At 41.8% G+C, this 13775-nt stretch overlaps 1 protein-coding gene across 1 annotated transcript in view; it reads left to right on the forward strand.

Annotated features, from left to right (window-relative positions):
- Nucleotides 1–5511, forward strand: part of LOC104529990 (ADP-ribosylation factor-like protein 5A) — a 9379-nt gene extending 3868 nt beyond the window's left edge. Inside the window, 4 exon segments of the mRNA XM_010174451.1 lie at nucleotides 1–27; nucleotides 1758–1841; nucleotides 4131–4282; nucleotides 4805–5511. The exon segment at nucleotides 1–27 is cut by the window's left edge and continues 30 nt beyond it. Coding sequence (XP_010172753.1) covers nucleotides 1–27; nucleotides 1758–1841; nucleotides 4131–4282; nucleotides 4805–4853 — 312 coding nt within the window. The 3' untranslated portion in view covers nucleotides 4854–5511.
- The last annotated feature ends 8264 nt before the right edge of the window (nucleotides 5512–13775 follow it).

The following is a 13775-nucleotide window of genomic DNA, read 5'->3' on the forward strand; positions in this document are numbered from 1 at the left end:
TGGAACACCTACTATACAAACACCGAGGTGAGAACTGGTCTTGCTCTGGAGGACTTTGTGTGGCCGTTACTGGTGAAGGGAGTGCAGTGTACCTGAGATCTGTACCAGCCACGCTCCCAGAAACTGAAAAGTCCATTAAAGTGCTCTGAATGTTGGTGGAGCTACTTGATGGTACTCCTGCTTTCATTTTTGAAGTCTTCTCCTTAGTGAGTTGTTTTTATATTTCTTATATAAGATCACAGCATGGTGGGGTTGGAAGGGACCTCAGGAGATCATCCAGTCCAACCTTCCATCAAAGCAGGTTCCCTACAACAGGTTGCACAGGAAAGTGTCCAGGTGGGTTTGAACATCTCCAGAGATGGAGACTCCACACCCTCTCTGGGCAGCCTGTCCCAGGGCTCTGGCACTCTCACAGGAAAGAAGTTTTTCCTTCAGTTTCTCTGGAACTTCTGGTGTCCCAGTTTGTGCCCATTGCCCCTTGTCCTGTCACTGGGCACCACCGAGAAGAGCCCGGCCCCATCCATTTGGCCCCCACATTTCAGGTATTTATAGACATTGATCAGATCCCCTCTCAGATGCATGATATGGAGTTGCAATCAAAAGCAGCTTGTTTGTAAGGATTCTGTTTCTGGGGATCTGGGACCTTAGGGCAGGTGCTCAGTTTATCACAGAATGGAGGGGGTTGGAAGATCATCTAGTCCAACCTCCCTGCTACAGCAGGATCACATGGAGTAGATGACACAGGATCATGTCCAGGTGGGTCTGGAATCTCTCCAGAGAAGGAGACTCCACAGCCTCTCTGGACAGCCTGTCCCAGGGCTCTGGCACCCTCACAGGAAAGAAGTTTCTCCTCATGTTGAGGTTGAACCTCCTGTTTTCCAGTTTGTCATCATTGCCCCTTGTCCTGTCAAGGGACATCTTGGTATTGCAGATCCCTGTGTTTCCAGGTCTCCTCTTGTGGCCCATGGTTGCCCTGTCTCTGTAGCAGGTTCTTTAAAACCTTTGTGGCCCCTCAGGAGTAAGACTGAAATCCCAGAAGTTTTCCCCCAAGCCTGTGGGAGCTCGCTCTTGTGAGCTCCCGTGATCAGTTTACTTAAGGGAAGGGACTTTACTTAAGGACCCTCAAGTCTTTTAAGAACTCTTTAGCGATGAAGTTGCAGCACCAAACTAAATTAAAATAACGATCTGTCAAGTTTTCCTATGTGTTATCAATTGTGATTTTTAAAAAAGTTATTTTTTATAACAATTAAATTTACTCTCTGTGCTTTCCTTTAAGATGCTGTGAGGTGTGTCTGCGTGTCTGCTCTTGAACTGTGGAGCTTATGTATTTTTAAAATCCCTTGCATGTTGAAGTAGAGGGAGAAAGCTGATACACTTCACCTTTTTAAGGCTACAACAAATTATTTGAGGGATCTGTGTGCTACTTCAGTCATGCTAAGCAAAGAACAAAACCAGCTCTGGGGTTGCAGAGAAACATTTGCATTCAATATAAATTTTTAACTTGGAAATGGAAAACAGAAAGTAAAAAAAAAATGTGTCAGAGCTACTTTAGTGTACGAGCCACAGCGTAAATTGTAAGTGATACCAGTGCTGTGGGTGATCACACTGCAGCTGGGAGATGTGTATCTGGAATGTGATGCTGTCTGGTAATCCAGCTGACTGGATAATCCGATGGGGAAGAGTAATCTGTTCTGCTGACAAGTGTGTGGCCAGCACAAGTGTTTGTTCTCTGACTAATAACTTTTCACTTTTTAAAGTTTGTGATAGTGGTTGTGGACAGCACAGACAGAGAGAGAATTTCTGTGACTAAGGAAGAACTGTATAAAATGTTAGCACATGAGGTGAGTAGACCCTGTGTTTTCTCTTTAATATTTATTGTGGGTGAGATCTGGATGATAGATGTTAAGGGAAGCAGATTTGCAGGCTGTTTGTGAAAGCTCTGGCTTACACCTGCTCACTGGGGACGGACCAGCATGGAAAGAGGCCTCTCCAGTGAAGCCCAAGGCAAACATTTAACAGTCGTGTTCTCCCAGCTACGGGCAGGACTGTGTCAGAGCTGTCTGGTCCCTGCTAGAGGCTCTGTCTTTTCTGCAGCTCCTAATAATACTGTAAATTAATACCAAATTACTGACGAGAACTCCCACAAAAGTAGCTGTTTCAACTTCTGAGTGAAACAGAAGTTAGGACCTCTAAACGACTTTTGTGTTTTTTATACTTCAATCTGTGTTATTATCTGAATGAGATCATTTAAAAAAAAAAACCCAACCAGTTTCCTCCAACAACTTAATTACTCTTTTTGATAGCTTCATGGTTGCTTGGTGTGTTCTGCTTTCACAGTGAAACAGAAAGAACCTTGACAACGTGTCTGATAGCAACCAGCTGTAAAACTGAAGATACGGACTGTCTGTGGTTGCAGGAGCCCCCATTCTACATCTGCTTGGGGTTATAGAATGAGAGTGTCATTTGCTAACTTATAAAGACCCTCTTTAAAATCGAGTCAGGTCTAAAACTGAGCTATCTGGGTCTGATTCAGAAATACTGGACTGACCTATAAGCCAAGGAGAACCTATTGCATGACCTGAATGTCCCAAAGACTTTGATCGCCCACAGCCCTGGTTTTTACTGAAGATGTGTTTATATAAACTTGACTGCTGCTGGGACTCGTAAATCAAGTTTAATGCAAACTGGATCAGTTTGTATGAGATGATGCTGAGGACACTGAGCTTCCAAATTTGTCAGAATACAAAGATGTGTATAAAATTGATGGCATTCTATCCCAAAATATTACATCTATATTTAAACTGTTTAGTAGAAACTGCAGGAAGGGCAAAAAGTGAGTGATCACAACAATCTAAAGCATTTGGGGGGAAAAAAAAAAACAAGTGTTTTTTTGCCTAATATCTTGAATTTCCAGTTTTTGGTATTTAAATTAAAATTATGTTTAATCAAATAAATTCTAATAAAGTAGGTCAGGCTTTCTTGGTTGTGGTGGAGTGTTAAATGTGGCAGGGGGGGATGGTTGCCATTGAGTCTGCTGCTGTCAGAATTCATTTCAGAGCTGCACTCTTCAGTCTGTTGCAGTTGCTAAACAAAATCTGCATCTCCTGTTTCGTAATCTATAAAGCAAGATGCAGAAGTTGTTAACGAACTGAATGTGAAATGAGGGAAGTCTGGAACTCCAAGCAGCATGAATGCTCTTGTTTCGTGTTGGGAGACTATTTCTGTGCTCTGAAAACACCAACAGTAAATGTGCCCATTGTCTTACAACAGGATATTCTGCAAACTCTCCAGACGCTGTGATGTTTGAAGAGAACAACAGTTCATATAAGCTGAAATGAAAGTCAAATACTTATTTAGAGCAGCTTTTCCTTGCAGCCCTGGAAAATCTTTTATTTCTGCTAAACAATTAAATTGAATTTTTGTTAAGGCAAAATTAAGTTGCCCAGGTCGGTTCCAACTATTTTCTGGACCAGTAGATTGTTTGGAAATTAATTTTACTGCTTGTAAAAATGAATTAGCCTGATAGGCTTTTAAGAGAATGAGTTGCCTTGGCTTCCTGGGAAGACCTTTTTACTTTCAGAGGGACAGATTTTCAATAATATGTGCCTGTACTAGTGTAATTCCAAGCAGCTTGAGATAAAATAAGCTTAGCCCTAGGGTTGCTGTTCTCCAAATTGTTAGTACTGATGTTTTAAATACTGCATGTGCCTTATAAAGAAGTTTATTGCAATGTGGCTGTTCATGCAGATGTCCATCCTTTGATTCTCAGAGATGCTTGGGCAGGAGTGGCCTGCAAGGTCAGGGTTAAATGGGAAGCCTCGGCCGTGTGAGGTGTGTGGGTTGTTGCAGCTGCGCACCTACAGAGATCCAGGGTGCCTCTCATCCTCAGGGAGCACAGCACAACCCTGTGCCTGGGTTTGCTGATCAGCCTGGGCACAAATTGGCTGCCTGGTCTGCTGGATCAAAGGATTTTCTGAAGTGGCATGTCAATCAGCCTGCAGCGGTTTATAGTTCAGGGTTTGGGGTTTTTTTTGCTAGGGCTTAAGGTTCTCTACTTTGTTATCACAACTTTTGCCTCCGAGGGCTGATTTGTAATCACCATCTTTTTTTTTTTTCTTCCTTCTTCCTAGGACTTAAAAAAAGCAGGTTTGCTGATCTTTGCTAACAAGCAAGATGTTAAAGAGTGTATGACAGTAGCTGAAATATCTCAGTTTCTGAAGCTAACTTCAATTAAGGATCACCAGTGGCACATTCAGGCATGCTGTGCTCTAACTGGAGAGGGGTAAGAGTCACTCCTGTCTGTGGGAGGGGGGAATCTTGCATTATTTTGGTAATTTTATTGTGTTGTTTGGTTTTAACTCCCATTCTTCCCCTGTCAATAATATTTTACACTTAAAAGATTTTGGGGCTGAGAACATACTGACTTAGGATCAGTGTGATCTGAAAACCAACTTCCACATCAGATCTGCAGTCTCACCTCACAGCAATAAAACTTTATGATTTGTGCCTAATGAGGGCAGGGATAGGAATGACCTAAAATCCCTTCTGGTTTATTAAGAATAATTATAATTGGAGAAGACTTCAGTATGTCCCCTGAAGTGCTGGGATCTGAAGTCTCTCACCTGTAGATTGCATAATAAGATCTAGGAAATACTGTGCTCGGAGTGAATTGTTTCTGGAAATGATTCCTTCAGTCAGAATTACAGAGTTCTTGGGAAGAATTTAAGTTGGTGCTGTGGAATTATTTTTGAAGTTACCCTGAGAAGTGCATGTATTCCTTAATAATTCTCTCTTTTGTTTACAGACTGTGCCAAGGACTTGAATGGATGATGTCAAGACTTAAGATCAGATGATTTTTAATGACCTCTTTACACAGACATTGCTTAAAAAGAGCTGTGCCCATGATTACCTTCACAGTGGCAGAATTAATGGGTTAGATGTATTTATACTGAACTGATTTCAACTTTATTTTCTACATAGATGCACACACACATACGTGTATATAAATTAAGACCATTCGGCAAAAAGAAAGATGCGGTTGATGCTCCAGTTTGGTTTCCTGTTTGTTTTCCTCCGAGGATGCGTTTAAAAGCTGTGATCAACCTTCTTCTCAAGATACAGCCACTCAGAACAGTCCGATGTTGAGCGTGGTGAAGACACAAGCGAGAGGAAGAAGCTTTTCATTTTGAGTTTTATTATTCCATTGTAATCCTCTCTAGTGGAAGATGTTGGCTTCATTATTCCAGTAAATTAGCAAACGAATCAATGGCATAGATATCAATTTTCCAGTATTTTTAAAGTTACCCATGTTACAAATGCAAAAATATTTTCCTGTATGTGTACTGTACATAGTTGTGTATATTTATACCTCAATTTTAGGTTAATTGCAATCTGTTCAGACCAGTGTGTAAAGCGGAATCAGTATGTTGACAGCAGTACTAATATTTGGCACGGCCAACGTGTTACAACTTCTTTTCCTTTGTTATCTGTATGGCTGGAAGGTCCATCAGACAGTTAGCTCACCACAGCTTTATAAAGCAAACTCTCTGAAGTCCATTGCTTGTTTCTCCACGTGATTTTTGTCAATTAGGGAGGATGCCGTGGTGCACATGGATTGAACTGCCCGTTACAGCGTCGGCAAACAGTAAAAATTTGCCAAAGAGTTTAAAACGAAATGGATTTTCTTGGTTATTGTAGTCATCATTGGGTCAGGTGATTCCAAAAAGTGCACGTCACGCTGTCCTGCAGTACTGCTTCTCTTTTGTTGCAGTACTGTTCATTTATGATTTGAGATTAGTTGAAGTACCTTTAGCTGTACTGCTTCTCTTTTGTTGCAGTGCTGTTCATTTATGATTTGAAATTAGTTGAAGTACCTTTAGGTGTCATAAAGGGAAAAATGTCATCTCTTTTTTTTTAAAAAGTTATTCTTTTTTCTTAACCAAAGAAGAGGCACAAAAGTATGTTTAAAAGTCCCACTGGAACCTTATAAAAACAAACCTCATACTCTGTATTAAGTGTTTTTCAGAGGAGGGCATGCTTTTCTCTGATAGCATCTGATATCTGTATGCAATGGATGGAACTGGGCTGGGGAAGGGGAACAAACCAGATGACACTACTTGAAAAGCTGTGAGCGACCCCCTCGATCATGTTCCCACAGAAATTCCAGAGCAGGACTTCTTACAAACGTAACTCCCTCGCGTGGTCCCCAGGTGAGTTAGAAAGGAGTGTCAGAACACTATGTGATCATCTTTTCTCACTGTAGGACCTGAGGGGCTGGATGTCCCGTGCAGGAGTGGTTCAGGATCCCTGTTTGAAAGGACACAGGATTTCCCGTGCCGTGGCGCTTGGACGGCTCCAAACCTTGTCGATATTGTGGAAGCGTACGTAGCTTTCAGCGGAGGCTTTTGTGTTGGAGGTGTATGGTTGGGAAGTGTAGTGACATGAAATAAAACTACTTTGTTTAAAAAAAATAAATCTTTCCCTTTCTGAGCTCCTACATCTGATAAGGATGGAAAAGACACTTTAAAAAAAAGCAGAATTGGAACTTTTGAAGGTGCTTATCTTTGGCTATGCGATAATCCAGGCAGCGCATCTGCCTTCCCATTTTCCTGCTTCACCAGGGATCATGTCATGAATTTATGGGGGAAAAAAAGAGGGAGGCGATTTCAAAAGTCTGTATTTAACAAAGGCAGGTAAAAAGAGTTTAACTTTTTAATCTATTTTTGGTATCTACGATGCTCACTGGCTAGGGAATCTGCTGTCTTTGTTAAACGTTTTAATGTGTACATGCATATATTTATCGTGCATGCACAGATATTGGTATTTAACTGGTGTATTGCAAAATGTATAAATGTCTGAAGAAATAACAATTTAATGCAAAGACTTTCTCAGTTTATCTGATAATATCTTCAAGAAACGAGCTCTGTGCACACTTGCATATGAAATGGAATTGTACGTTTTCTAGTCTTCAAAAAGAAAAAAGCAGACTTGCTTATAAACCCGAGTGTTTGGTTTTTGAGTCTTATGTCATCCCCCCTCACCCCCTGCAAATATTTGGCTTTAGTTTTGTTAAATACTGCGTTTTACCTCACTCTGCACAGGTTGTGTGTTGGGTTTTTTTGTTTGTTTTTAAGAAAATGAGTTGTTTCCTGTTTTAATGAAAGAAAAATCATGGATTCTGATATCTGCTTCTTGCTGGAATTTGCTGCTCACTCCTTCGCTTGGATTTATAGGACTTAGTACATCCATATAATGCAAGTGTGGTGGTTTTTTCCCAGGTCTGGCTGATGATGCAACCAGGGATCTTATGTTTACACATAAATTAACTTGGGTTTACTCTTTTTCCCTCTCAGTATCGTGGCCTCTGCCACTGTCTGTGGCCTGTGAGATACTGCGTGGTTCGCTTCAGCTTTGTTTCGCAAGTGACAACAGACCCTCGTAGGGAGTTGGGAGTAACAGCACACGTGAAGGCAGCCTGTCAAAACAAAGTCTCCTGTGCCCTGAGGAGTTTGTAATGCAAAAATTAAATCATTGTCTGTGTGTTGGGTGGTGAACAGTCCAGCTTTAACCTGACTGCAGAAGAGGTGTGTGGCATGTCGCCTGTAATGATGAGGTTTCTGTCTGTTCCGTGGTCCCGCAGTGTTTCAGAGGGCGCTGGAATTCAGGGGTGACCAATGCTTGCTGATGCATCCTCTGGGCCTTGGGCATCAAAGGAAGACACACCTTCATGGAAAGTGCAGGGTTTGCTGTCTCTAGGGATGATGGGTTTTGTCTGTAGGAGCTGGAAGACTCTTTGTCACCCCGATGTAAACAGAGTCTCACCTTGCGTGGCTGGTGTGAGCGTGGCAGAAGCGGAATGGTGTCCTCCAGATGTTGCAGTGGGAGCTTTTGTAGGAAAGTTTGTCTGCCGGAAGGTTCTCCATGAGAACAAGTGTGTTTGCTCAGTTACTAATGAGATGAACACCAGACAAGTATATCCCCTCGTGGGAGTGGGGTGGCTGTGAGGGTCCTTTCCTACACACCTTGCCTTTCGTGTGCTGTTAGAAATGTTTTTAAATTTAAATTTAGTTGCTTAGTAGAGCTGAACACACAAACCCTTTTGTACAGGGCTTCTTGTTTACAGCTATTTTTCTTTTCCCTGTAGGACAATTCACATTTTTCTCACCACTTTGTCCATAGAAAAGCAAATTTAACTTTACATCAGTGGTGCTTTCAGCTTCCCTCGGGTATTGTTTGGAAGTGATTGTCCTAACGTGAGTCATGACCTTGATTTGTATCGCGTTTGTGTTTGTTTTCACCCTCTGCGCCTTGTGTTGCTTTCAGCTAAAGCTTCAGATGACTTTGCCTTTGTTCTTCGTGAAATTAACTCTTAGGATATTCTACAGAAAAAGGGAGGGGTGGTTAAAAATGGGTATTTAAGTTTATTTTACTAGGAAAAAAAATATAGCAGTAAGTCTTATTTCAGCAATCTAATGCTTAAAAATGTTTCTTTTGGTTTAGCAAATAATAAACTTTGTGAATCAGCTCTCGGCTATGCGGCCTCTGTGATCTGGAAATGAAAAAATCCTGTACAGAGACTCTCTTTGAAAATGTTCTTCCCATCAGATGGCAGTCTTCATTGGCCACAGGATCATCGCCCCTTAAGCCTTTTAAGACAGATTTCTTGGGACTAAGGACACAAATTGGGTGGAGTTTTTTAAGCTTTTCCTATTTGTAAATTTAGAAAACTTAACTGAGACTGAATTAAGTTAGAAAATGCTGCTTTACCTAGGAGGCTCTCAGTCATTTCAGGTGTTTAATGGTGAGAACAGGTGGGATAGAGAACTGGGAAAAGGTGAACAGTGATCTGTCTGGTTTGGGGGCCCTTAATTGCCATTTTCCTGTGCATTATGTTGTGTGTGTGAACGTTAAATGATTCTCATGGGCACCTTCTACAGTCTGTGCAGCTCAAGTGCCTAAAACTAATTCAGTAATTGTATTTTTCTTTCTATGTTATGATTTCTGTTTATCCTTAAAATAGATATATTTCTATAAATGTGTCTAAATGAGTGGTTTTCCCCTCCCTACACACCGCTTTTAACATAATTTGTGATAAATTTATTTGTTGCAGTTCTTTCTCTCGACATTCCAAGCACTTTTCCCTTTATCAGACAGCACGTCACTAGCTCTCTTTCTTTGTGAGAGGAAATATTAAATTTGGCCTTGTCTCAGCTTGCTTAGCTGGAATTCTTTTCAAGGAAACCGTGTTTCAGGAACTTAATCCAAGAATACTTGGCCTTGTGAGCGTCCTCCTGTAAGTAGTTAGTTTTTAATTCTCTAGTAAAATATTAACTTGGCTGCTGTCAGACTAATTATGGCTGAAAAATAGTTTTCCAGCAATTTCAGATGAATGTAATATTAAGCCTTTAAAGGAGTGTTACAGGACAAGGAGGATTTGATGTCATGAAGAACATCTTTGCATCTAGTGATCCGTGTTGTACATACAGATGTGACTTGAACAGAATTGGCACAGTGAATATAGGAAATGTACAAAAATGAGGAATTATGGGTGGTTGCCCCTGTAACCGTTTCACAATGTGCTTTAGAATCGTGAGTGGAAATCCTCTTCCTGCCTTACTGGGATTTCACTGGTTCATTTTTATCCTGTACAGAGACTCTCTTTGAAAATGTTCTTCCCATCAGATGGCAGTCTTCATTGGCCACAGGATCATCGCTCCTTAAGCCTTTTAAGCCAAATTTCTTGGGACTGAGGATGCAAATTGGGTGGAGTTTTTTAAGCTTTTTCTATTTGTAAATTTAGAAAACTTAACTGAGACTGAATTAAGTTAGAAAATGCTGCTTTACCTAGGAGGCTCTCAGTCATTCTTTGTAAATCATCAGCTCAATGTTACTTTTGTCTAAATACTTCCTGCATCAGACATGGTGGAGGGTAGAAGGGGTGGCCAAGAAAAGATGTCTTCTCCTGCAGAGAGATCCAAAGATCAGCAATGTCAGATTGGAAAGACTGAGCACTTTATGGCTAATAAATTGAAGAATTGGTAGAGGAATGGTAACTGAACCAGTTAACTGTGTCTATATTATGTTTTCTTGAATGTTTTTGACATATTCTCTATTTTCTTATTCCATTCTTTTCCAAACCCTGTAATTCTGTAGCCAGGGTCCTCTGCCCAGCCTGCCTGTGCTGCTCTAGATCCGCCTCTGCTCTCCCGGCTCCGCGGAGCGGTGAGTTGGTGTCGGAGGGAGCCCAGCTCTTTGTCCTTCAGCTTTACCAACTAGCACGTTACAACACCAACCTCCAACACTAAACCCGTCGTTCTTCAATTATAAACTTCTCAGATTGGTCTGTTACTGGTTGTAGTTGGGTTATAGTCAATAATCCTGGCTGTTTGCTACAAAAGCTCACGTGTACACCCATTAATCATACAGCCAGGGCCGTATTTCTTCTCATCACTTGTATTTTCTACTTCTCTTTCTAAAAAGTTTGTTCACTTCCAGGAAGAAATGCACAAAGTATGTGGCTGACACTGATACTGCAATAAAATTTCATTCTAGCACACGCAAAATTATTGCTTCCCATTAAAACAGGAGACTTGCAAGGGCTGGTGTTTCCTGGCTTGAGCACTTCTGTGTCTGCAATTTAAATGTGTTTGTTCAAGTAATTTAGTGAATACTGTTTATAAAGCTATTTATTATAATAAAGTTCCATTATTATTCTATTAAGTAACTTTTTCATGAAATTTTATTAGAAAATTCCTTGAATTGTTTTTTCCCCCCTTACCTCTTTCTGTCCTTCCTGGCTTTTAAAATCTGATTTTCCTTTAGTTGAAGGGAACTCATCCTGTTCTTTTAATTCTTGCTGAAGAGAACACAAATCTGGTCTGGATTTAGGGGGGGGGGGAACTGCATACAAGCATAGACAATCATTTATAGATCACCTCAGAATTCCTAATTCTTGAAAAACTACCGGTATTTATTGTTTTAAGATGAAAGCACTTGTCAAAGTTTTACTGTTAGCATTAAATTTTTGGGGTGTGTGTGTGTTGTGGTGAATTTTTCAAGCCAAGGTGTGATTTCTGAGCTGGCGTACGGGGTTCTCCAGGCGTTATTGGGGTGAAACGTGCTGCTCTGCCAAAAACCTGTGCTGATGGGTTTTGTATTGAGAGGTTGGCAGTTGGGATGAGTTAAGTACGTGTTGGCTGGTTTTAGATAGGATGGGAATGAAAATGAAATGCTGTTTTCCTGTAGAAAATGCTAAATTTCACTGGTGTGCCACTCCTGCATGTTCACATCCCACACACACTGGTGTTTGCAGCCTCGGGAGCGGTGGGAGGTCACAGGTAACTTCTGAGAAAGCAAAAGAGCTGGAACCAAAGCTGGGTTCAGAAATAAAACAGCCGTGTTGCTGTGGGGAGGGTGAGCTGCTGCTCAGCTCAGCAGCCTGCACAGGCTTGTTCCCTGCGAGTTAGTTTTGGACTTGTCGCTTTATTTCTAACCGCACAGTGTTTGTATCCAAGTTGTAATCTCGGAGTAGAATAACTATCAGTTCAGTAACTCGCAGGCAGATGATGTTGTTAACCGAGTCTTGAGGAATAAGTAAAAATACACCAGCCCCTCTGATGGTGGAATAGGTGGCCAAGTGCTTTTCCGCGTTCCTTATCCGCCTGCCTCCAGTTTTCTCTCTGGGTCTAGCTGAAGGCTTTTCCCTTGGCAACACATTTTCCATTTGGGTGGAGTTTGTCTCCCTGATGCTGCCCGGGGTGTCCGTGTTCCACGCTCCCGTATTCCTCCTCCGAGTGGTTTTGCTGGAGGCTGAAGGAGCGATTATTTCCCCCTCTACTCTGCCCTGGTGAGGCCACATCTGGAATATTGTGTCCAGTTCTGGGCCCCACAGTTCAGGAAGGACAGGGAACTGCTGGAGAGAGTCCAGCACAGAGCCACCAAGATGATGAAGGGAGTGGAGCATCTCCCTGCTGAGGAAAGGCTGAGGGAGCTGGGGCTCTTTAGCTTGGAGAAGAGGAGACTGAGGGGTCACCTCATTAATGTTTATAAATATGTGAAGGGCGAATGTCAGGAGGATGGAGCCAGGCTCTTCTCAGTGATGCCCAATCGTAGGACAAGGGGCAATGGGTGTGAGCTGGAACACAGGAGGTTCTGCTTCAGCTTGAGAAGAAACTTCTTGCCAGTGAGGGTGCCAGAGCCCTGGGACAGGCTGCCCAGGGAGGGTGTGGAGTCTCCTTCTCTGGAGACATTCAAGACCCGCCTGGACGCCTTCCTGTGTGATCTCATTGAGGTTCCTGCTCTGGCAGGGGGATTGGACTGGATGATCTTTCGAGGTCCCTTCCAATCCCCAACATTCTGTGATTCTGTGAGCGATGAGCTCCCTGCAGAGCCGTCCCCGCTCACGGGCTGTGTCCTGCCTCTTCCTTCTCCTCCCAGCTCTCTTTTTCCTTGACTTTGCTGCAACTTTTCTGAAAACTGCTCTTGTTTTTCTTTTGAACCCAATTAAATATAAGGTGATTAAATTAAAAGACGCCGTTATCAGATACTTATTTTTGTCTGGTTTAATGCAGGGTTCCTCCGAACCCTTCATTCCTCCCTGGTGCTGAATAATCTTAGTCTATAGATCACCACGTTGAGCCATAAAAAGTACATATAGAATAAATATTCCCCAAGGTTTTTATTCACTGTGGTTTTACCTTTAAAAACCTTCGTTCTTTTTAACTGTGCACAAAAAAAAGTAGTTTGCCACTGCTGAAATCTGACAGTTTTACTTTTACATCCAACAACCGAGTGTCTTGTGTGGAGCAGAGCTGCTGAAAGGAGCCGTGGCTGGTCGCTTACATCTGGTGGATGAAACTGTAAATAGGCTTTTTAACAGAAAATGCTGTTGCTTTTTGGCTTTTTTTCTTGACTGTGTGAAAGTTCAAGATTGCTGTGCTCTGTTTAATTATTATTATTTTTTTAAATCATGATACAGTTCTTTTTTGACCTTATTACCACTTTTAAAATGACAGGTTGTGTCATTACTTTTGTTGCACGGTTTCCAGTGATTTATTCTCTCTGAATATGTTCGTAACTTCCGTCTTCAGAGTTAATTCTTGTTATTAACTGTTCTGTCTCACTTTTTACCCCTGATTCATCAGAATTGGAAGGTTTTCCCCCCAAATATATATATGTGTCTATATAAATGTTGACAAACTGTTGGGTCACGCAAAGAGGTGCGGCTCATGGAATAGTAACAATGAAAATTGCCCGAATTTTTGGTCCATAAACGAAGGTTTAGTGACTTGCTTCTGAGGTCCCTGTGCTGTTGGATGCTCACAGACACCCCGTTGTGACCTGTACGTATCGCTTGGAAACCTGAATTCACGGGTGGATGTTATCGAGCTGTGTAAACAACTAATAAACCAAACTGTTTGTAGCAAGGTGGACGGATAATTTCTTCCTTTTAGACTCACCCCACCGTTCTCAGACTTGTCAACTTGTTTTTCAAGGTGATATTTATATAATTATAATAATTTTGAGTTTGTTTTGCCAGTGTAGCTGCTCCTGCTCGCAGTAGTACAGCCCGTGGGTAGTGATGACTCGGGTGTATGTTTGGTGCAGTGCTGGCTGGGGGGATGCTGATCTCAGGAGCGTTGAGCTTGTACCACATCAGTCTTCCCTTAGTGTTGTGCTGCAGGTTTTCCTGTGTTTTTAGAAAATACTCAGTTGTACACAGTGTAAGAAGCAACAAATAACCCAGTTGCTCTGTTGGTTGATAAGTGTTTTTATAT

Source organism: Antrostomus carolinensis, unplaced genomic scaffold (genome assembly GCF_000700745.2).
Source record: "Antrostomus carolinensis isolate BGI_N321 unplaced genomic scaffold, ASM70074v2 scaffold16668, whole genome shotgun sequence".
In the NCBI taxonomy this organism is placed as follows: domain Eukaryota; kingdom Metazoa; phylum Chordata; class Aves; order Caprimulgiformes; family Caprimulgidae; genus Antrostomus; species Antrostomus carolinensis.